Source organism: Sphaerodactylus townsendi, unplaced genomic scaffold (genome assembly GCF_021028975.2).
Source record: "Sphaerodactylus townsendi isolate TG3544 unplaced genomic scaffold, MPM_Stown_v2.3 scaffold_18, whole genome shotgun sequence".
NCBI lineage: Eukaryota > Metazoa > Chordata > Lepidosauria > Squamata > Sphaerodactylidae > Sphaerodactylus > Sphaerodactylus townsendi.
The window spans coordinates 3,689,457-3,714,934 of record NW_025950341.1 but is presented as its reverse complement, the minus strand read 5'-3'; the positions used below and the strand labels follow the sequence as shown (position 1 = coordinate 3,714,934).

Below are 25,478 nucleotides of genomic sequence, written 5' to 3'. Positions count from 1 at the left end.
CCTCTCACCTGGTTAGAATCATCCCTCCAGATCTCCTGCCATCCCCAAAATACTTCGTTCACATTTTCTTGTCTCCCTCCCCCTCTTCCTTGCCTGGGATTCAGGTAAATTCTAGAGCTAGAACAAATTCTGAAGGCGGCCCTTAAAATAGCCAGCCAATCCCATTCCATGAGGCAGATTCACTCTACCCAGCAGGAACTTTGGCTGTGTCTCTTCTGTCATGGGTGCATTTTGCTATGGTCTAGGCTTGGACTTTTTCCAGTGTCTGTCTCACTGGAAGTAGTCTGGTTTTTTTTTTCTTTTTAGAAGAGCTTGTAAGGATATTTTATTTCAAAGAGCTTTTTTCTTAACGTGACTCCAGAGAGTCATTTGGCTACTTGGTTCTACTGATGAGTTGCTGTTGCTTTATTAGTGGCTCTTGTTTCTCTTTAAGAATGTTGATCATTATCGGTCTCTTTTTAAAAATTTTTTGCATCTTCCAAGTGTCATAAACCACCTTGAGCCCCAATTTGTATAGAAAGGTTGCCCAGAAATATGATAAATGAATAAATGTAGAGGCGGGAGAGTTGTAATGGCTGGTGTCAAACTAGGATTTGGGAGATCCAGTTCCAATTCCCTGCTGAGCACTGAGGCTTGCTGGATGACTTTGGTCTGCTTCACAAGATTGTTGTGAGGGCACAATGGGAGAAGAGAAAACAGTGATAGTACTACACTCCTTGAAGAAAGGGCAAGATAAAAATGTGATATATAGAATGACTTGTATATGCCACCCGCCTGCATTTTTGTTTCCCTGCTTCTCTTGTGCTTTGGGTCCCAAAGTACGGTTGGAAGAGACATGAGACAGCCCCTTTGCATAAGTGAAGAAGGTATGGGTCTGTTTAGTGCGCAGCTGGAAGACTTTCTGGGACCCCTTTGCTATACCATCTTGAGTTCCATCTTGAGAAGACCAGCTAAACATGAAATAAATGCTTTCTTTGGACATGTTACTGTGCCAACAAACAATTCTCTTTTGGACTTCCGCTTTCTGCATCTTGCCTTGAAGCTCGGATGCCGTTAGCCCCCAGAGTTCTCTGGCATCACTCTATCCTGAGCCTACAAGACACGTAATCAACTTCTACCTACTACCCAGTCTAGAGGCCTCATACCCAGTGGTGGGATCCAAAAATTTTAGTAACAGGTTCCCATGGTGGTGGGATTCAAACTGCGGTGTAGCGCCAATGGGGCTGGCCGGGGCATGATGGGGGCGTGACCGGGCATTCCGGGGGCAGGGCATTCGTGGGCGAGGCTGTGGCAAGGACGCAGCCGCTGCGCCGGTCCTTGGGCGGGAAACGAATGCACGCAGGAGCAGGCTGCCACACATGCCAGTGCACCTCCTGCTAGACTGCTTCAAGTTCTGCGAGTCACTGCTGAGAGGAGGGGCGTAACTAAGGCAAAAATCATGTGGCAAAATCACCAATTAGTAACCCCCTCTCGGCACACACAAATAATTAGTAACCTACTCTCGAGAGAAACTGCTGGATCCTACCTCTGCTCATACCATCTGATAATCACAGGAGTCAGTGTCACGTACTGCCATTCCCTTCCAAATTTGAAGAGAACTATAAGTGCTGAACATCCACAGTCACAATCCACGTTTAATTTATCTGAAAGATGCAAAATTGTAACATGGGTTGCCAGGCCTGCTGATTGTTTTGATGGGAGAAATTTTGGGGTGGGGGGGGAGGGAGATTACTTCTGAACCCAGAAGTGACAATACCTCTGGGTGACACTCTAGGAATCCCCCAAATCTCTATGGAAAAACCAAGCTGCCAGACTCCTCCAAGGGTGGTGGAACCCCTGTCCAGAAGCCCACTGTCCCGCCAGTGATCTGTTGGCCAGAGAAAGAATTTACCAGTGGTGGGAGATGCAGTGGTATCACCAGGAATGTGGTGACACCACTTCCAGTACATACTGGAAGTGATGTCAGCACGTTGCAGATCACTAGTATTCTTTGGTCAAATACCAGAGTATGTGGAGTTGCTGTTGGTATGACTATGTCACCTCCGATGTGTGCCAGAAGTAACACTCCTGAATCTCAGCAATGCCATTGCATCATCAGCCCAGGTATCTTTTCCCTGATGTGAATCAACCCCCTAGAAATGCTGTTTGCTCCAGCAGTTTTCTTACTGGGGCAAGTAGCACCTCCAGGGATCTCATTCACATTAGGCAAAGAGCATGTATAAAACACTGAAACCCTCACTCAGCACTACAGTCCTGACTCAAACAATTCCCCTGTGGTCTAGTATTTGTAAACATTTAAATCGATAGGACATAATAATTGGCATTTGATAACTCATCCAGCCCCCAGATTCAGTTCTTCCATTAGACTTCACAGCACAAGTCTTACAGCCCAATACAGGGCCCCCAGCAGCTGGGGACAGCAGAACTCTGTCCTCTCCAGAGGGCTTTTGGCAGAGTAAGGAGGCAGATTTTTTTTAAAAAACAACAACAATAACCATGCCACTGGAAAGCTCTCCACAGGGCTTAATACACGTACACCACCCCAAAGGTGTTGTCCAGGACCCAGGCCACGACACAAGTAGCTGCAAACCTGTGTCAGCTCCACCCCCAGGAATGCCCTGGTCCTTCCCTCCGCCCCTTGCTCCGCCCCTTCAGTTGAGATGCCAGCGCAGCTCTGCAGCAGCCTAGCCTTCCAGCTTTCACCACCACAGAGCTGTGGGGAGGCCAGCTGCTGCCATCACTGCCTCCTCCACCAACACAAGTGCCCCTCGCACTGACAGATGGGGCAAAAGTGTTGGCACAACATCACACCACTTCCTCAAGTGGATCCCCCCTCTCACATCCGGATTGGACCGTCGGAGACTCTGACAGCAAGTTACTGGATACCTAGCCAGGTTTGAATCCAGATTAAACTGGCTGTGTGTGTTTGGTTTCTTCTGCATTCGCAAATTGCTAGTCAGTCTACCCATGATAAGTGATAGCTTGGGTGAACTGTCAAAACAATCTGATTCAGCACAGATTCAGATCTCAAGGCCAATCTGGTTACCCACGTCCTGCCATACTGTCTCATTTTGCATCCACAAGTTAATATTTGGGTACAATTTTCCGTGGTTGGATACACATAAAAATATTGCTTATGACTGGATAGTTCATCTATTAACTTCACTTCTGTTCTGCTTTTGTTCTAAAAGGGACCCAAAGATTATGAACTAAAACCAACAATCATAAATATCAGAATAAAAGCAATGACATACCACTTAAAATCACAACATAGATCCTTACCTGGCTTCAACAACACATGCCCAGATGTTTCATAAACATGCTTGCCTGAAGACCTCGACTTTGCAAAGTAAAGGGCAGCCAACGTAGAGTCTACAACAATAGCGCAGTATATACTTTACTCCCGGTAGTAAAATAGCTTTTTCCCAGCTTTACGTTGATGTAGCAAGTGCATTGCTGCACTTTGATCTTACTGAGGATTTGGGGCTGTCTTCACATTTCATGCAGATATTGACCTCCAAAGCATTGTGGCATGTATGCATCAACATAAAGCTGGAAAAAGGTATTTTTCACAACAAGGTCTTCCCTATTTTTCCAGTAGCAAAGTGACTCCTAAACTTCACACAGATTCAGACAGGGCTAGCTGAACTCCATCCAAAATGAGGGAAACTATACCATCCAAGACAGCATTCCCTCCACCACAGCAGGGCTCAACTTCAATCTATTTGCTTTTAGCCACTTGAATGTGGAGTTGACTTTACAGCTTTTGTGCTGAAATGATTTGAATCCTTATTGGTTGCATACATAAGATTCTTATGGGACAATAGGTAGCAGCAGTGTGAGATTTGTCCTGTGGAGCATCATAGGATTCAGTTTTGTCTCCTTTGTTGTTAAATCTTTATGTGAGGCCCTTGGGTGAGAATGTCCACAGTTTTGGGACTGAATGTCATCAATCCACTGATGACACCCAGCTCTATATTTCACTGTCTAAACCACCAGTCATGACAGTCCGCGTTCTGAGCCTGTGCTTAGCGGCTATAGTAACGACATCCAGAATCTGTCGACAGCCACTGGCCTAATTAAAATGAATTGATCCAAAACTGAACCAGCTTGTGCACCAGACATCTGCGCTACTGGATCCACTCAATAAAAAGCATCCAAGTTGAAACAGGTTTGAGAGATTTTATCGGCGCAAAAAGCTCTGCAAAAATGCCACAACCAATAGCCAGTTCTCTGATGACACGCTCTTTACAATCAATAAATCTGCTCCTCCTCCCCAGCTTAAATGATTGTGCTGGACATGAGCTAACTGTTGCAATGGTAGCAGAAAAGTTTGGTTTATTTCTTGTCGTCACTGCAACATCACAGCCCTTTGACTGGGCTCTGCAGAAATGCTCAATCAGATTTGTCCCAATATGGAGTTGACCCCCAATGTTACTCTAGCCACCTCTCAACTCTCTTCACATTTCTAAGCAATCTCCTAGTAGGCAGTTTGGTAAGCTGAAGATGGATTATCACAGTGATGGCGAACCTTTTCGAGACCGAGTGCCCAAATAGCAACCCAAAACCCACTTATTTATTGCAAACTGCCAACATGGCAATTTAACCTGAATACTGAGGTTTTAGTTTAGAAAAAATGGTTGGCTCTGAGGCGTGCGTTACACGGGAGTCAGCTTGGTGATAGTCGGTGGTTTTGCTTTGAAGCAACCGTGCAACTCTTCAGACAGATGAATCACGACCCTAGGAGGGTTTACTCAAAAGCAAGCCCCATTGCTAGCAACCGAGCTTACTCCCAGAACAAGGCTTCAGTTCTTCGCATGAAAATCAGTGGGGTTTAACAGCACTAAGCAGGGTTACCTACACTGCTTCCCCAAAACTAGGTCTTAGGTTTAATGCTAATAATCGAGCCCAGCGGTCCAGGCCAGCCTAGATAGGGAGGGGGGCGATTCCCCTCCACATGACAAACTCTGTTTGTGCGTGCCCACAGAGAGGGCTCTGAGTGGATTGTCAAAACACTGTGTTTCTACAGTTCTTTGCCACCAAATTGTGTATAGATAGCCAGATCATCAGCTCTGGCTTGGGAAATTCTTGAAGGTTTGGGCAAGGTTCCTGGGAAGGAAGAGTTTGAAGGGGGGAGGGAGAAAAGTCCTCAGCGATCTTATGTGTGGACAACCCTTTCATATCAGACTATCAGATATATAAATTTGTGAAACATAGCAGCTACACAGACAGGTAGGGTTGCCAACCTCCAGGTGGTGGCTGGAGATCCCCTGCAAATACAACTGATCTCGAGGCAACAGAGATCAGTTCACCTGGAAAAAAAATAGCCACTTTGGAAGCTGAACAATATGGCATTATATCCCATTGAATTCCATCCCCTCCCCAAACCCCACCTTACTCAGGCTGCACCCCAAAAATCTCCAGGAGCTAGCCACTCTATGTGCAGAGCACTGATCAGCCCTCTTCAACAGTCAGGGAGTGATGTTGCAGCTTGCTGGTGAAACCACACATGACATCACAGCAACTGTGGACTACAGAGCAGCCCTGGAGAGTCTGGAGCCAGAAGGCATGGGTCACTTCACTTGACCCATGCACAAAGCAGGAAGCTCTGGAGCCTGCTGAATTCAAACTGATCCATGAATGTTTCCAAAGCTGTTTCCTTGTCCAAGGTTGGAATAACTTCCTTTTGTCTAAAGTTAGAGCAGGCTCTTCATCCAGAGTTTGCATCCAACATCATATGGTACAGACATATTCACTGATAGTGACCACTGGACCACTGACACTGACCACTGACAGTTTATTTTTTAAAGAGACATATACGTAGTCCTAGGAATGGAAAGGTGTATTGAATTGATCTAAGCCAGGGGTCTTCAAACTATGGCCCTCCAGATGTTCATGGACTACAATTCCCATCAACCCCTGCCAGCATGGCCAAGTGGTAGGGCTCATGGGAATTGTAGTCTATGAACATCTGGAGGGCCATAGTTTGAAGATTCCTGATCTAAGCTCACAAGCTAGCAAATAGGTACCCATCACAGCATAACACAAGCAGATTCAGAGAGGGAATAAGGTTTTTCCCCCCTAGAAGATGCTTTAAAATTATCTCTGTTATAAAGAGTGAAGGCGCTCTCAAATAGCTTTTCCTAACCTGAAAGCATCTGTCTTCACTTCAAGTCAAATATGCTTTTGCTGCTACATAAAAACATTCCTTAAGCAGCATCCATTTTTCCTCTGTCCTAGTTGAAATAAGACTCTTGCCTATTTTGTTTCTGACAGATGAATGGCCTTGAAACACTAGAGCATAGTGCAAAAAAGAGGATCCTCATTGTGCCTCTACTAAAAGATATATTGTCAAGCAGTTTTGCAAAACAGTGTTTTACAGCTTTAAGCAGCTATTGCTCCGGTTATTCAGTATTATTGAAGAGAAAGGACTCAATTTTCCTGGCTTGGAACACTGTACTCCTGACCTTATGTATGCCGAGTGGTGATCTCTCTTTTATCTAAAGCTTAGCACTGGAAAAGCATAATAGGTTTTGTACTATTTCCTCTCTCAAAGTTGGATAAGAAAATACATCAAGGCTTAGTTCACTCCTCCAGATGAACTCTTGTTGGATGACGAGGAATAGAGTTAGTTTCCCTAGACTTCTGCCTAGTTTTCAGGGGGGTTTTCCCCACTAGTGCATAAAAACTTTGAACAGCCTTAAAAATGTAGGAAATGTACTTTCTTCAGGTCCACACATTCGCCATTTTCCATATTCTTAGGTTGTTTCCTCACGGTCAAAATATCCTTGGTTGAGCAAGAGAAATATCCCTGTGCAGCCAAGAATTCCACAGAGGCAGGCTCAGATAAGCTTGCAGCTGCCACTCAAAAACAACAGCCAATCAGAACGTGGGACACCAGGCATGCTCAAACAAGCTTGAAATGTAAATACAGATGTCCTGAGCTCATGCAAAACAAGCTGGAGTATATCCTCCTGGTCTTCACGGGTTTCCTTCACAAAACGGGCAGCCATGCAAACTGATACCCTGGGATAAAATAGTCCCAGGTAAAAAAAAACTAGTGGTACACAGGTATGATTTTGCTGTGCGGATACAACCTTAGACTCCTTGGCTTGCAGATATTTATCAGCAAAGGGGGTTCAACTCTGTTAGACATACAGGTCTTCTTATTCCTGGTGACGGTTTCTAGTACATTCCGCACAACAGAAATAAAACATTTTCAAGTTGCAAAATAGCATGGGCACTGGGAAAGGAAGGTGGGGGTGGCTAGCAGGGGCACAGGGATGGGAAGGTGTTGGTGACTAGCAGGACAATGGGACGGGAAGGTGGGGGTGGCTAGCAGGGGCGGGATTCCTGAAAATGTTTTATTTTAAAAAAGCTAAACTAGCAACTTTTTTCTGGAGTCACTTTGAAAACGTTTCCTGCTTGCTGTGTGGCGAGCAGGAAACGTTTTATTTTTCCCGGCTGACTGTTAAAGCTCTCACTTTAATTTTCTCCGCAGCTTGTGCCCACCATTTTCTGCCTCTTCAGGATTCTCTGTGCTGCCCACCATTTGCAGAATGTTCTCACGGACGTTTCCTCTGCTTGCAGCTCATCCACCCGCAATTTCAGTGTATAAAGTACATGAATAAAGTTAGTTTTCACTGCCAATTTCACGCACGTTCTATTTTTCCTTTTTTTCCCAGTGAGATATCTTCGAAGCCATGTTGACTCAGTCTGTGTAGCTTCAAAGATATCTCATTTTAAAAAAGGAAACATGACACATGCATGGAATTGGCAGTCAAAACTAACTTTATTCATATATTGTCAAAGGCTTTGATGGCTGGATCTCTCTGTGATACACCTGTGAAGATGCCAGCCACAGATGCAGGCAAAACATTAGGAAGATCTCCCAGACCACGGCCACACAGCCCAGAAAACCCACCACAACCAGTTTATTCATGTACTTTATACACTGAAATTGCAGAGGAAGTGTCCATGAAAACATTCTACAAATGGCAGGTGGCATGGAGAATCCTGAAGCAGCAGAAAATGGCGGGCAAGAGCTGCTAAAAAAACAGAAGTGAGAGTTCTAACAGTTGGGGAGGAGGTGGGAAAAAGAACAGTGTTCACTGGCAACACTTTTTCCCCCACGCTATGCGGACAAAAAATGCACAAACGGTTCTTTTTCAAACATCTGCAAGACATTCTATTTGTGTTGTGTCGAGTGGACCTCTTTTTCACATTCTCTGCACCAGCTCTTATTTCTTTCACCTTTGCAATGAGTAGGAAGTATCCCCAAACCCCATGTTTAATTCATTCTCATTATTTCAAGAGCAGGAGCACATGCCAGGAAATTGCGCATCAATCCAGAAGCGATAGGATCGAGGACGTAACAACTACAAGACTCAGAGGTCCTGAAAGGAAAGGGGTGAGCAAAGCCAGTAAACTGAAAATGGAGTAGGGTGGGGGATAGAAGTGGCCACACGTGATAAAGAAGAAGGGAAGCAGAGCATTGGAAGGAGACTCCCACATGGTTATGAGTGAAAGGGATAAAAAGAGACAGGCTGTGGTCAAAGTCTCCCTGAGAAGGTAAACCCTTGTCAGGGCTGTACCATTTCAGATTGCAAGTAGAAGCAGATCTTCCATCAAGCTGTATATTTGGGCTGCTCTGTGCCGCTCCACCTCCCTGTCTAGCAAGCTGTTTGCTCAGACTAAGCTGTGGAAGGGAAGGGGACTTCAGATTCACCCCATTCTCTCCCTCCCCCATTTGTTCCCCATTTGATGCCTGAAGCCAAGATAGAAATGTCCTTAGTGACAGCTCTCTTACTTGTAAAGGTCAGCATTTTTGAGCGGGACAGATTCCTCAACAGCTTCCTGGCAGAACTGCAAATTCTGGGTTGGAAAATTCCAGGAGATTTGGGGGGGTGGATCATGCAAAGGGCAAGGTTGACAAAAAAAATAGGGACCGCAGTAATACCACAGAGTCTACCCTCCAAAGCAGCCATTTTCTTGATGGGAACTAACCTCTGCATTGGAAGACTAGTTGTGACTCTGGGAGCAATCCTACTTCCTGGTTCTTATGGGAGTATATGCCTTCTCCTCCCTGCACGCCTCAGACAGCTGATTGAGCAAGGTCCAGCTGACTTTTTTCCTATCATAAACCTATAGTTTACCCTCCCATCTTATAGAAAAGGTAGTCTTATTCCTGACATACAGCTTGGTTGACACTACCCTATTGAACAGCAGATATACTTTGTCTCAGATAAAGATGGTAGTAGATTGCATATTACTCCGCCACAGCACTCAACATTCCGGATCTTTATTGTTGCAGAATGCTCCACCTGGGTTCTTGTGCCTACTCTCCCATTTGAAAGTAAAAATACAATGAACTACAAATGCTCCTGTATCAAGGTACCATGTTCAATAACACACAAAATAATGGTTTTGACAAAGGCAGAGTGTAAAAATGAATGAGAACTCTATTATTCAACCTGGATTATATTTTAATGTGGAAACATTCAATTTTCTTGACCACTGCACCTCAACTGACCATACAAACATCTTTATCTGAGACACAGTATAGTAGGGTTGCCAACCTCCAGACTGTATATTACCCATATTGTAAACGGGGCAGGTGCACTGACATTGGGAAAGTAAAAAATTCTGAACCAAATGACTTAAAGTAATCAAATACTATAATTTTGATACAAATAAACAAATATTTTTCATTCAATGAAACCTCTACAGCTTAGACAGACAGACAGACAGACAGACAGACAGACACACACACACACACACACACACCATACAATTACAATGAATTCAATTACAGTTGGGATAAAGACATATTACCAAATAATTCGAAGGAGTAATACATGTTAAATACTGTTTATTGTGATCTAGAATGGGGGGAAAAGTGATAAGATTCATCTGCTAGCTTTTTAGAAACCTTTATAGATATGTTCTGACACGTTTCTCTTTATAAAAGTTGTATGTGTGTGAAATTATTAGAAAGAATTGTTGGGACACCCTGACCCTCCCATCCTGATACCTTCCACATTGAAAACTAGTGCTCCTTGTTATTTAGTTTTCTGTGTACAGGAAATTTTTTTAAACTGGGGAAGCATTCTATTATTCTGCCTGAAGTGCAAGGGACAAAAGTGTGGGAGGGGAGTGCAGGAGGGGAGTTTAATTCCCATTCCCTCAGGTCCAGTCCAAATCTGACTGTCACATGCCTGATGATTGAGTTTAAAAATTCCTAGGAGCTCTAAACCAGAATTCTCACCAAAAATCTGGTTTGGTTGTCTCTTCTTTGGGAAGAAGTAGTCCTGAGAAGTCAAAGGGTGAATTCAGAAGTTTCATTTTATTAAATGAATTTTACTCTCATGAAAATATTTTTAAGATTGCAGCCCAAGGGTCTGACTTTGTTCAGATTAACTGTAGATCTGGAACGTAACAATACAACCACCAATTATAAAGTTGAACAGGCTAAGCTATTTTTATTTTAAAAGCTTTGGTGGATCACCATACCCATCACTGAGCTCTTTTGATTCCCTGAGTATAAGTTGTTAATGAGAAAGATCACTCCTCACAAGGAATCTAAAGAACTAATTTGGACCAGTGTTTCCCTGGATCAGAGGCCATTTTTGCATGGTCAAAATATCCTGGGGCGAGCACGGAAAATATCCCTGTGCAGCCAGGAGTTCCGCACGGTTCCCGAAGCTGCACAGGATCTGCCACGGAGTTGCCCCGTGATATATACTTTAGCCAGGGATTTTCAAAAATTGCCAGTTTGGAGGTTTTTTAAAAAAGTCCCAGTGTGACCCTGCTTGTGCCTGTACTGTGCAAAAACCAATCAGGAGCAGGACCTGTTTATTTTTCCCGCCTAGCCACCTGATCTCCCCACCTGATGTTTATTTAAGCTGCCGCTCAAAAACAACAGCCAATAAGAATGCAGGACATCAGGCAAGCTCACAGGTGCTTATAGCAACAGCCAATCAGAACAATCACTTTGTCTATTTTCCTCAGTATAAGCTTTATTTTAAATCAGTTAGACCTATTGGCTAGTTTTCTCCCTCTGACAGCAAAATCTTATTTTGAACCATTAAAAACACCTGATCAATTTCTTCTATTCCCACAGAACATACACAAAAACACCAATTGGAAGCAGATCAAGTTTATTTTCCCGCCTAGCCACCTGATTTCCCCGCCTGACATCCATTCAAGCTGCCATTCAAAAACAACAGTCAGTCAGAACGCGGTACACTGGGCATGATCCCACATGCTTCCGAAGTAAATACAGAAGTCTGGCTCTTGCAGAGCAAACTGGAGCACTTCCTACTGGTCCTAGATCTGTTCCTGGACAGGAGCGGGGAGTCGTGCTTAGGCAGAAATGGGGATAAAACATCCCCGGTATATATGATCCTGTTCAACCCTGGTGCAATTGTGCCATGCAAAAACAGCCAGAGTCACGTCAGTTCAGGAACAAAATACCATTTATGTAGTCACACAACCACTGAGACAAATGTAATTAAATGGACAATAAAGAGAATAATATTTCAAAAGAGCAATATTTTAGAAAGCCTCTTCTAAGGCAGGAGATTTATGGAAAATTCCTTCTCAACCCCCCTCCCCCCCACACACACAGGTTTTGACCCCTCCTCCCTCAGCATGCTTTGGAAGCTTGGCTGCTATTTAATAGCTTTTAATAAAAACAGTCATTTTGAAATTAGACTTGGACACTATCCAATTTTTAAAAAATCTCTTTATGTTATCGTTTTAAAATAATTTCCTAGTGATCTCATAAACCGGCAAAAGTATAAATCATAAATATTCACAGCCCTGGAATGAGGCTGAAAGTGAATTTCAGATTACAGTGGAAACAAAGAACATTTGCGGGGGGAGGGGGGGGCGGTGTGAGTCACCAGTTTGATTTCATTTATCCATCCCTGACTTCCCTGATATTCCTCTGCCCGTCTCTGAATGTGAAGAACTGTTTCTGCCTTCCCTTTGCATTCACACCAGCGCTTTCTCTCCTATGCTTCTTCCCAAAGATGTGTGCAATTATTCTGAATTTTATTGGTAAATCAGGGAGGGCAGTGTCAACAATCAATACTTTATGCAAATGTTAGGAGCCAGTCATTAGAGGCACCTGAACCAATTTAAATCCACAAACAGGTAGCCAGGTCAGGTGGGAATTTGATGTATATGAAACCAATCAGTCCGATCAAAGGAAGGAAATGCAGGAACAACCACCACCTACCCAGTTAATATATGTTAATTTATTTATATATCACCTTTCAAGTTAAACTCCCCAAGGCAGTGTGAAATTCATTACAAAATAATAAAATTAATAAAAACTAATAAGGTTTAATAAACATTCAGTGTAAAAAATAATTAGTAAATAAAATTCGGTAAGTACCATAAATACCCTGACCTGGATGGTCCTGGGCTATCCCGGTCTTGTCAGATCTTAGAAGCTAGGCAGGGTTGGTCCCAGTTAGTACTTGGATAGGAGACCACTGAAGGAATCTAGGGTTGCTACACAGAACCCTGGAATACCAAACCACCACTGAACATCTCTTGCCTTGAATGCCCTATGGGGTTGCTGTAAGTTGCCTGCAACTTGACAACACTTTCCACCATCACCAAATACCATAAGTACTCCCAAATCAATAAAATGCAAAATTTCAATGACTACTCAGAGGCCCCCAGGAAAAGATGGAGCTTCAAACCTACCAGAAAGTCTTTAGAGTTCTTCTCAACTCATGGAGGAGGGAGTTCAATAGGTGGGAAGGGTAGTAGCGGAAAAAGTCCTCTCCCATGTCCTGTCAACATAGATACTTATACAGCTTTAAATAAAACCAGTGACCACTAGTCATGGGAGGGCAGGGGTGGGGTTGATGGAGGCCCTTTGCTCACCAGCACCTTATTCCCGCAGACAATGTTCACATCCTCAGGAAGGAACAGAACTGCCTGCTCAGCTTGACAAAGGCTTATTTGTATACGTCTTTCTTACAAGCTATGTGATCAACAATCTCTTGTGGACACATTTTCTCTGCTTCCACATTGGGGACTCCAAATCCAAACTCGTTCTCCATAGTTATGACGATTTCTGCTCGGTCAAGACTGTCCAGACTCAGATCTTTCATGGAACGTCAGATTCTTGGGATCTATTTTGTCAGACAGTTCCAACACGTACGAGACACACTCCCTTGTGCCATCCAAAGTGAGTGGAGCAGCTTGGTGAAATGGTGGCACAGCTGGAGAACCTGCAGTCAGGGCCTGGCTGTGGCTTGGGAAGTGGCTGGAGTTGGAGGGTGGTGGTGGTGAGGGCAGGCCAGGCAGAGGAGACAGTGGCAGACAAAGGCCACAAGGAGGACACGGGATGCCATGCTGAGCCTACTGAACCTCAGTCAGCTGCTACCCTGTCCTACCATCAGAGCCTCTGCTATGGCAGGTTCCTAGATGATTGCCCCCTAGACCAATCTTTAGTCTCAGATTGGTTGCTATGAGTAGAAGTGATCATTGAGGTGCTAAGGAGGCATCCCAGAATCAACAGGCCAAAGCAAGACAGACATGTACTCCTGTAGCAAAGTATGCTCTCCTAGAGAGACAGTCCCTAAACCTGTGAGTGCCATGGCACCCACCTACACCTTTCCTGGAACCCACCAAGTATTTTTAGAAAGTGGGTGGAGCTAAGTGGGGCTTTTGCCCAGCAAGGTTTCATATTAGCTACTGGAGATTTGATTGGCTGTACAAGATTTTAAAAAAAATCTTTGCTGTGTGACTGAAGGTAAGCTTGGCAGCCATTTTGTGGCTGGTCCAAGTCCTGTGGCAGTCATTTTTGTGCTTGTGCCCAGCAAACTCTGCCCTCTTCATGCTCCACCCCATCTCCAAATATTTCCCTACCTGGAGCTGGCAACCCTAGGAGGTACTGGTGCCTTTGGAAAAAGAACTTTGTGGTTGGCCACCGAGAGAGGAGTGTTGCTATCTTGATGCATCACTGCAGACCTCAGTGTGGTCCTTCAGAATATATGTATTCCATTTTAGCTAGGAGGCTGATGAGTAGAGCAGAGATCTTATAAAAGCAGATCCTACAGGGAAGGCAGAGCCGATAACTACTCTAAGTAGGCTGGATGGTACCTGAAGGACACTGCATGGCTGTATAGCTGACATCTTGTTCCAGCAAAGGACAGAGCCATGCTGAGTTCTTATATACTGGAAAAGGATTCATTATAGTCTGCCCTCTGAAGCTTTCATGGCATCTTTACTTGCATTCGGAGTCTCACACTTCTGTAATGCTTAACCTATAGGGGACCCGTAACAAGTAGAACTTGGTCACTGTAACCTCTGAAACATTTGAGGACAAGCTGACAGAGCTGTGGTTGACAGCTTGAGGGGGCCAAAGCATAGTACTCAAGTTTATATCCAAGGGTACTGCCCCTCCCCAATATAACAGACCCTTCCTCCCTGAAGATAGTTTCTGGCTCAGCCAAGCTTCACAGATCCTCCATAGCTGCCTCATCCCTTGTCAATGACACAGACTATGTAAGATTCTGGAGTGAGATGCACCATCTTCACTACCCCTTCTGATAGTCACCAGTAAGAATGGACTTTCCTCTTCCCCTCCCCCCCTTAAATTGCTCCACATAGTCAGAAAGCAGTTCTTACCAGCAAACCATCACTTTTGCCACTGCTGGTAATGTTGGAATTTTCAACCTTGTTTGCATGCAGCAGCAGCACAAGCAGCAGGGGATTCTGCGAAGCTGCACGAACATTCTAAAGGTGACAGTTAAAAAAACCGTTGGTAGTTCTGACTGACTGAGAGAAAAGAGGTTTCTCTGTGTACTGCTATGTAAAAGTACCTTTGACTAAGATACTATATAAGCTTACTATCACAACAAAATTGTAACAAACGATGAGCCGTGAATGTAACAATATATATGTGATACTTTGTTGATTTGTATATACTGTTTATTTTTTTCTCTCTCAGTTAAAGTAAAGTTCTCATGTTTATGAACTTCTGAGGTAAAACTGCTGGTTTTTTGAGAGATAACTCTTCTTATTTAACGTGCCACACAATCCACATTTCTGCTCATTACTCTACTTGACAGGATTATATATTGTAAATATACCTTGTTGCCCTTCAGGTAAGACAACCTCTTTGCAGAGGTGAGCATATGAACACATGACACTGCCTTATACTTAGTCTGACCAATGGTCTATCGTTGGTCTGCTCTGACTGGCAGCAGCTCTCTGGGATCTCAAGCAGGGCCTCTTTGAATCACATACTACCTGGAGACACCAGGGACTTTCTGCATGGAAAACTGATGCTCTGCCATGAGCCACAGACCCTCCCCATTCCAAAACAAACACACTGCACCTAATTTCCTCTCCATCAATGGTTAAACACGCCAACTGGTGAAGCCACTGGAATCTGTTGCAGCAAAATAGATAATGCCTGCTCCGTGAGATGTCCTAGTGAGTAAAACCCGACCTTTCATTTCCTGGCTACTGTCCTCCCACCCCCAAAACCAGGTAGCAATAATGTCACTTTCAAATGCTGACAATGGAGTTTTGTTTTGTTTATTTTCGTGTATTTTGTTGCTGTTCTACCGTCCCTCCTTCAAGGACGGTAGCTAAACTTCATGGAGATAAATGAATTGACGTGTATGTCTGCAGACAATCTGGTGTGCTCTGAACAGAAACCATGTAGCGTAATGACTGAGACTGAAGTTGAGCTATTCTGAACAATATTAGCTTCTCCCTGCAGCTTCCAGCTTCCCTGTTGTTGTGGCTCCTGTCAATACATCAGTGCCTTGAATGCAAACTCCTTAGGGGAAAATGGAGCTTGTTGTGAAACATCTGAAAGATCTTAAATTGAGGCTTGTGTCGCAGAACTGAAGAGTCTTAAGCCCTGATTCTATTTGAAGTCAGCTGGCTTCAATCCTTTTCAGATCAAAAGAACCAAATAGGGGGGATAGTTATCGTGGCTAACATTGCCAACAGTATAAGGGGCAAGGCTGTTTAGCTCCCTGTAGAATATTTTAGTTCCTTTTAAGTAAAAACCAGCTTTTGCATTGGCTTCTAACAGAGTTGTCTCAAACCACTGGGTTTTGCCCTCTAATCTGCCAAAGCTGTAGGATGTTGCCCCCTCGTTCCAGTCCAAACTTGTCACCAGCTTTGCCTGACAATCCAGTGGGCACATCTGCCAGGCCCTGCCCAAGTACCAGAATGTTCTTATTGTAACTAGTGACAACTAGTGACAATTGGATTGTCTACCAAACACTGCTGCCCTGTTATTTTCCCCATTCATTTCATTGGGGATTATATGGATACTAGCAGCAAAGCCCATTGTGGGGGGAGATGTAATGGGCCCTAACAAAGGGGTTGGTGAGCAAGCATTTCCCCTTGCAATGGGCTTTACTAAGGCCATAGTGCCACCCCTGACCGCTTCCACCGTGACACTTCCCAGCTACCTGGTCCTAAGTCTGTGGCTTAGGATGGGGGAGGGTAAAAAGGTGAGGCTTGTGGTGGGGGAGGGTAGGAAGGTGAGACTTTGGGGAGCTTGGAAAGGTGAGTTTGGAGTGGTGGGAGGGAGGAACCTGGAGGGTTTTGGTGGACTGGCAGAGGAGCAGGCCTCAAAGCTGGCTGAGCTGTTGGGCGTGGAGAACAAGGAGGCTGTTGGCAGGGCTGGCAAAACAGCAGGCACCAAGGCACCGCTGCCCCACTGGCAAAGCTGAGCTGCTGGAATTTGTGGGAGGTGGGGGGAACTGGGTATTTGGGAGCCTCGCAGAGCCAGGCTAGCTCCTAGGTCAGGGGAAGGCTGGGAGGGGAGTGGATGGAATGTTGCCCACCAATATGAGTTCTGCTCGCCGGTTGGTGGGTGCAGCATTCTACCACTTAGACAATTATAAGTTATGATTTAATTCAAACCTGTAAATGGCCATTCAGTTATGCATCTGTACAGAGTAAAGATTGCCTCCAGGTGAGTGGAAAAGGCTGCTGTTGTTTTTTTTGCCGAAATTGCTGATGTGTCAGAAATTACTCATGCTAGTATGCATTGGCATGAGGACTAACAAACAGCTAGTAACTTTGATTAATGGTGTCATAATTCCCATTCATTAATACACCTTTAAGGCAGCCCGTAATGCCTGTGCTAGACAGTATTTAGGTACCAATGATACTTAGCATTTATAAAAGGTGACTGAGTGACTTCCCCACCCTACACCCAAACAAGGTATCAGTAGCAGCAGTGGCGTGGGAGGTTAAGAGCTCGTGTATCTAATCTGGAGGAACCGGGTTTGATTCCCAGCTCTGCCACCTGAGCTGTGGCGGCTTATCTGGGGAATTCAGATTAGCCTGTACACTCCCACACATGCCAGCTGGGTGACCTTGGGCTAGTCACAGCTTCTCAGAGCTCTCTCAGCCCCACCTACCTCACAGGGTGTTTGTTGTGAGGGGGGAAGGGCAAGGAGATTGTAAGCCCCTTTGAGTCTCCTGCAGGAGAGAAAGGGGGGATATAAATCCAAACTCTTCTCTTCTCTTCTAGCAGTGTGGACCAATGTCAAATAAAATGCAAAAATTTGTGTTTTTACCATTTGTTTTAGAAAGTTTCATCATTTCAAAAGGGTTGTGGTTAGTCTTTTCTTGTTAGTCTGGCCATTTCTACACGGCTCCATTATACAAAGTTACAATTGGTATTTTACAATCCAGGTCTATTTTATCCAGTTTCTCCCTTCGCATGGCTGCCCATTTCTGTGACAGAATCAAGTGAAGACTGGGAGAAAACACTCCAGTTTGTTTTGCACGAGCCGGGGTCTTTTGTATTTACACTGCAAGCGTATCTGCGAATGTGCAAACATCCTTGGTGTCCCGTGTTCTGACTGGCTGTTGTTTTTGGGCAGCAGCAGGGGAAAACGAAGCCCCCCCCCTTTTTCCAGTTCTGGATAGGGCCCAAAGCAGACTTCAACATGGCAAGCAGCAGCAAAAAACAATGGGGCACAGCATCACATCACATTCCCACTCACATTCTCATATTTTTTGTGGAAAACAAGAGACTCCCCCGCCCATGATATGCCCACTAACATGCAGCCCAAAGTGTACATCTCACTAGCTATGCGCTCCGAGCAACCAGTACATGCACAGAAAAGAAAATGGGGACATTTTGGAACTCCACTCCTCTCCACCCAGTCAATATCATAAGCAGAAAACATGTTGAGGGAATGTTTCGGGAAAGGTGGGCTGCAACAGTCGGTGGCTCAGCAGAGCTGAAAACTGACATGATGTCAGTTGGGGAGATCAGAGGGGTGGGCATCATGGTGGGGAGATCAAGTGGCTGGGTGAGAAAAATAAACTGCTTCTGCTCCCACGGTTTTTGCACGGTAGCAGGTTTACCACTGGATTTTTTAAAAAGAATTGCTAAATTGGTGGTTTTTGAAAATCCCGGGATGAGGGAAATATCACAGAACAAACCCGCTTTAGGGCCGGGAACCATGCGAACTTCTTGGTCAAACTGGGATATTTCCCTTGCTCAACCCAGGGTATTTGGACCATGCAGAAACGACCTCTGTTGTAACAGAGAAGAAGCATCTTTGAACCAGGTTTATCCCAGCATCAATTTTCATGAGTCACTTCTTCAGTTGTATATGAAATTTATATTTTTAAAGAAATTTCATAACCAAAATCAGATAAGGAATTGGGGGGGGGGGGAATTTTGGTTATAAATTCCATGCAAAATATCAATTTCATATGCATCTGGGGAAATGAAAGCTGCCACTTGAGACCATTTGAATTCATGGTGGAAATGAGATCAGAACCAGGGATTTCCGCTCCCACAATTTATACACAAGACCAGTCCCTAAATTCTATCTCCATCTATTCAGACAGAATTGTTAAATATAATGGTATTTGTCACTGACCTTCCCCTGGAATCTCTTCCTCTGACATCTGGAATTCTGTGTCCATCCTGATGTCTATTTGTATGTTGAAGGATATGGGGAGAAAGCTTAAAGGGCTACCAATACCAGCTTCCAATCCATGCTACGCTATGACTGGAGGTTTTTCTCCACTTTAGCTTCCAAATTGCATCAGGATTTTTTTTCACCTGAGCATCCACACAATATTTAATTGTCCACTTTCCAGGCTTCCCCCTGGAAAGTTAAATCTCAAACTTAATCTGGTTCAATTATTCCAGGAAGGACATAGTCCAAGAGTGTTAGAGAGCCATCTGAATGACAAGGTGAACATTTTTGAAGGTTCCACCTATACTGATGCCATTTTCCTTCCATTAGACCCTCATGGTCACCATTTTGCCTGGCACAATAAAGGAAAAATCAGCAATTTAAAAAAATCAGCAATTGCTATTGTGCTATAGCACAATGATGCTATTGTGCTATAGCACAATGATAATTTATTGCCAGTCTACTAGTTCTTCTGAATTTCCAGCTATTTAAAAACAAAATAAGTCGCTAGCCCTTTTGGTGGTCTTTGCTTTGCTTGTTCCTCTGACATTTTGCCAACATCTATGGCTGGCATCTTCAGACGTATGTGAAATGTTAAGACCAAAAACAACCAGACCACAGCCACACAGCTCAGAAAACCCACAACAGCCAGTAGATTTTGGTCATGAAAGCCTTCAACTCTTTGGTTGATTTGCTAACATTTTTTCCCCGGCACAGCTCTTTAGGCAGCCAAGTATACAGCAGATAAAGGTTTTCCCAGGATGCACAGAAAACTGATTGTGAAGCTCTACTTACTTCTTATTGCACACCTACCCTTCTGAGGTTGGTAAAATGAGTACCCAGCTTGTTGGAAGTGAAGATGACTGGAGAAGGCAATGGCATGGCATTCTTAGTAAATGTCATGATGTTATGTGACCCCATGCTTCCACAGGGGTCTACCCTTTAACTTTATTAAAGGCACAGGTGTAGAATGAGAAAAATTAGAAGTCCAGAGAGAGGGAGAGAGAGAGAGAGAGAGAGAGAGTGGCACAGGACGCAGGAGGAAACAGTAGTCCCTTTGGGACAGTCTCTACTCCACTACTGATGCTGGAAATGAAGCTGTGCTTTTCTTGCCTCTTGCATCCCTATGTGGATACACCACATCCCCCAGCTGCTTGACAGTCAACAAAATAAAACCCTAGTTGATTTGGCCAATTAAAGCTGCTTCCCATTGGCCTCATACCTTCTCTTTATTATTTGAAGGCTTCAGTTCTTCGCAGCCTTTCTATTCCATTAAAACACACACACACACACACTGGTTATGACGGTGATAATCTCTGCTATTTATCACAACAGCATGGAACTGCCAAAACGCCAGTGGGAAAAGCAAATGAACAAACATCAAGTGATCTTCTTCCAAAAGAAATCTGAATGAAGCTGATGTGGGTATAGGGAAGGCAAGTTTGCAGATGGCATCATTCTTGTTGCCACTGTTACTCTTATTTTGTAAAAAAAAAAAAAAGCCCACAGTGGATCTTACTACAACAAACAATTCCTCAAGAAGCAGGGTGACTGGGCCGTAAAGCAGAGGAATAAGGGGAGCAAAGCAGACAAACCCTCCCTCTCCTTGCGGCTAGACTGACCAATTAGCTTGCAGAGAGAAAAGCAACTCTGCGATGCTAACAAGGTGACAGTTGATGGAAGACAATGTGGCCCCTTCCTGCCCACCCATGCTGCCCCACAGAACACGAGGTCAGGCTAAAAACAAAAAAGCCACCACTGAGGAGATTATGTCTGCCCTGAAACAGAGAGGCCTACAACTCTGTCATGAAGACCCCATTGCCGGGTGGCTTTCTTCCCATAACCAAACATACCCCAACTCTTACCTGTCTCTTTGGTGTCCACACAACAGGGGCTTCCTGGGTTTGGCAGGTGCCAGCAGGGCACGGCCCACCAAGGCCCTGAAGGACTGAGTCTGCAGCCTCCTGGTACATCAGAGAGCTTGAACAGTAGCCAGAACTGGCCACAGTGATCTGTCTAGAACAGGCTTGCTAACATGCTGCTTAGGCTGGCTTCTGAGCGGTGCAGTGGAAAGCGAGGGAGGGAGAATGAAAGGCAGAGAACGAGGAGAGGGAAAAAGGGATGAGGATGCTCCCTCAGATGTCTGCACGGAGAATTGAAATGCATAGAAGCTGGGGCAGGATAGCAGAGGCTTACTCAGCCTGTCTCGCTCTCATTATTCCAGTATGCTCGCATTATTCCAGCGAGCTGACTTCTGCCTCAGGCACTGCCTTTCAAATTCAGTTGTTTCAAGTGTAATGAGGGCTGGGAAAGGGAGGGGAGGTTGATCCCACTGCAAATCGCTGGATTAAGAGAATAGGAGCAAGGGATGTTAGGAAATCACCTTTCTGTTTGCTGGGTGTGTGTGTGTGTGTGTGTTTTAACCTTCCGTAAGAAAAGCAAAAGATATGTGAGTAAACAGAAGTCGTTTGATTCAACAGGATCATCTTTGTTGAGGGTGTTGCTGCCAGGTTCTCTTTTAAAAGTTCAGGAAAAGGAGTTTGTACCCTGTTCATCCTTGGACCTGCAGAGGGGTTAATTAGGCCTGCAGAGTTACCAACTCTGACTTGGGCAATGCTTAGGGAGGGTGAAGTTTAGGGAGGGGCGGGACTCGGATCTCTGGAGGGATGTGATATTCTCCGGGCCGCCATAACAGCATTATAGGCCCCCTGGGAGTGCACTGGAGCCCCTATATACACAACCACTCACAGGACTAAAAATGTAAATGGCCAATAAATTTGTATTCTTGAATATCTATTACATGCTTACCCTGCAAGTGTTCCTAATGAATCTCAGATTCAATCTGTAATAACTAATGGCATATAAATATAACCAATATCATTGCTATTAACTGTTAAGTGTTGAAGTAACATTCACATATATGCTTTTATGTCACGTAGTGCATGCACGTCTGGTTGCAGAGGTGACCATGATACTAAATCAGAGACGAATGCCAATGCCCACTGGTTATCATTAAAAAATAGCATTAATTCATTATCTTTTAGTAAAACACAAGTTAAATATGCATTTTCCAATAACATATTTATTTACAGTTTAGTATAGCGTAGTATTTATTTATGGATTGACAGCAAGTCACAACATACATAGATTAGCGTGGGGGCCCCGGACAACTGCCCAGCGTGCGCCTGCGTTAAGATGGTTCTGATCATTCTAGGACTTACATTTCTCTTCGACCCTCTGAGGGATACCGCACAGTCTCTCCTCTCTCCCTGTTGCCATTCCCTTCAGGGAAACTGATCTCTGTAGTCTGAGTTTGGTTGTAATTCCAGGAGAGCTCTAGCCCCCTCTGGGAGGTTGGTAATCCTACCTGCAAGGGCTCCAAATCAGTGAGTGCTGTCAGTGGCATCCTTGGGGATTTTATTAGGATGTTTCACATAAATCTGCCTGGTACCATTTATTTATATACTTGTTTTGTTGGATTTATATCCCACCCTAGCCCCGAAGGGGGATAGGGTAGGACAGTGGTGGCGAACCTATGGCACTCCAGATGTTCATGAACTACAATTCCCATCACCCCCTGCCAGCATGCTGATGGGAATTGTAGTCCATGAACATCTGGAGTGCCATAGGTTTGCCACCATGGGGGCAGGATATAAATCCAATAAAAGAAATATATCCAAACAAATATATCCAAACTATATCCAAGCATATCAATATATCCAAAATATAAATAAATACATCCAAATAAATATATCCAAACTTTATCCAAACATTGCTCCATCTAGCCCTGTATTTGGGCGAGGAACAGTTCTCCAGGATCTTGGGTAGGGTGTTTCCTAGAATTCTTTCAAAAAGCAGTTTAACAAGAGATGACAGCTTAAACCTGGGAATATCACAAAATTTTAATCCCTCCCCGATTAACATTGTTATGCTGTGTAGACACACTGCTGCACTCACGGAAAATATGTCATTCTTGCCATATCAATCTGACTCTTAAATGCTTATGTGGCTGGGGGTCAGAGCAGACTGACTGAAAACCCTAAAGGCTGCAGACTGAGATAAGTTTGCAGAAAGGCCTTGTTTTTTTTGTATGTATATTAAATTTCTTTAATCCTCTTCTTGCTAATCTCCTTTTTCTTCATTATCCCATAGTATGTAAATCTGTCACCTTCTCTCTTCACTTGAGCTGCATTTGCAGGGGGGCAGGGTGTTAAAATACTCCCTTGATAACAGCAGCAGCGAGTGTAGGAGCAGGTGGGAATACAGTGGTCACATCCTGTCTTCACATTGCTCATTGCTGCTTCCCTTCCTTCCCTCTTTGCTTCCTGCTAAATGGTGCTGTAGCTGCACCACAGCTTGACTGGGAAAGAGGGTGGGGGGAGAAGGTCCTTTAAAGGGCAGAAGGGTGCAGCAAGGGTGTGCCCGGCACAGTTCTGAAAGCAAAGTTTGGTTCCAGCCCCTTCCCCATCATGGCTCTGGATGGACATTCCATGTGCCGCCACCCTGCTGTTCCCTCTTTGAACCAAATCAAAGGGAGGAGGGGGGAATCCACCTTATAAAGGAAACCTTGAGAGTCCACTAGCTGTGTTCAGAATGAGCACAGTGTCCTTTAATTTGGGGGTTTTCTGTGTACCATGTTGTGTGTGCAAGGGGGAGTTTGTGTAGAAGCAGATATCATCCACCTGATGAAGTAGATTCTGATCCATGAAATACAGTAAACCACAAGGGGGTTTCACACACTGAATGGCTCTTGCTTGAACTAGGTTTGCAATGCAAAACCAAAATAAGTAGGGATGCTCAGTTGAATTACAAATTCTTCTCATTTGTTTTTTAAAAAACTCTAAAGCAAAAACAATGTTCCAGCTCAGAAGTTAACAAATAGTACAAAAGAACCTCATGTGTGAAAACACATGTCTTTTGGAGAGCAATCTAAGAAGGTGTATTCAATGGGACTTACTCCCAGGGACGTGGTCTTAAAACAATTCTGACAGAATGTCATGCAAACAGTGGTTCTCAACTCATGAGACAGTGCTGGCTGATAAAACTGGAGGAGGGGGACACAGTCCAACAATGGGCTAAAGCTAACAGTGCAGTCTGAAACAGACTAGCACCATTTTCGGTCCATAGGCTTTAGAAGTGTGTGATTTTGCTTAGTATGACACCATCTGGCACTTAGAGATTCCACTGACTGCCAAAAAACTCCCAAATAAGTGGGGTCTAGATCAAATCAACCTTAAACTAGCCCTAGAAGCTAAGATGAATAAAAATTTATTTATCTATTACTGCTAAATGGTGCTGTGCCTATACCACAGCTTGACTGGGAAAGTGAAAAAAGGTCCTCTGAAGGGTCAGAGGAGTGTAACCAGCCGCCCTGCATAGTTTTGAAAGCAAAATTTAGCTCCAGCCCCTTCCCCATCGTGGTTCTGGATGAATACTCCACCTGCATCAATATTTCCTCAATCTCTCAGTACACGTAAAAACCCAACCAAAGAGACAGTTTTTCAGCCTAGCCTTTTCCCAGACATTAAAAAAAAGCTGAACACATAGTTTTGACATGGGAAACACCAAACACACCTCATGCTCCTTTTCGCACTCTGATAAAGTGTAGCCCAATAAAAGCTTTATCTAGTAATTATGCTGCTAGAAGCTAAAATGACTAAATGGAAGGTTCTGTACTTTAGTCACTGGAAAAGACAATAATGCTAAGAAAAGTTGAAGACAGTAGGAAAAGAGTAAGACTCACCGTGAGATGGATTGACTCAGTAAAGGAAGCCACAGTCCTCGTTTTGCATGATCTGAACAAAGCTGTTAATGAGAGGAAGCTTTGGAGGTCATTGATTTATAAGTCAGAAGCAACTTGATGGCACATAGTGTACTTGTACAAACCCTCCATTTTTATTCCCTTTCCTAAGGTGTAAAATCAGGCTCTGTGGGGAAGCCTATTAAGCCTATCAATGAAGGGGCCTTTAGAAAAAGCCAAGCATAACAAAACTTCCAGTTTCAAAGTGATGGGAGAAAGCAATAGAAGTGCCCATCCTCCTCCCTTTTGCCTTATTTGACTCCAGGCTGATTCCAATGTCTTGGAAGAGTACAAGGCAAAAGAATGGGAAAAGTGGGTGCATCAGACACTCTAAACTATTAATGATCACTAGCCCCCAGATCACTTCTCTCCCGTGAGTGTCTAGAACACGTCCCAAGCAACCTCCGCCCCCCTGAAGTCTCACATGCCCAAAGCCTACCACAGCCACTGTCAATGCATGGTCCTTCAGAGGGGGGTGAGGGTGGGAAGATAAGGAATTGGAAGGTTATGCAGGTGAAACAGCTGAGATTTCCTCAACTGGGGTAAGAAGGGAGATTAGTGAGGTCCGCGGGTCTGTATCTCCCACTGCATAGAACTTGACATCTTTGAACATCTCCTCAGGAACTTTCAGCTCCCCCTCTTCTTTGCTTGCCATAGTCTTGCCCAAATAACAGCCACAGTATCTGCCACAACAAGGGCTGCAACTCCCCTCTGAGACTGGGACTTCCCTC

General features: G+C 44.3%; 1 protein-coding gene across 3 annotated transcripts in view; it reads right to left on the bottom strand.

Moving 5' to 3' along the window:
* RGS8 (regulator of G protein signaling 8) overlaps positions 1 to 21,079 on the bottom strand; it is a 61,573-nt gene extending 40,494 nt beyond the window's left edge. Inside the window, exon 1 of one of the 3 annotated variants that reach the window (XM_048482534.1) lies at positions 20,813 to 21,079. In XM_048482534.1, the coding sequence (XP_048338491.1) occupies positions 20,813 to 20,920 (108 nt within the window). In that variant the 5' untranslated portion in view covers positions 20,921 to 21,079. Of the gene's footprint in view, positions 1 to 8; positions 48 to 20,812 lie in introns of those variants that run through there. The other 2 variants (XM_048482535.1, XM_048482540.1) reach the window with 2 other exon arrangements.
* Positions 21,080 to 25,478: the final 4,399 nt, after the last annotated feature.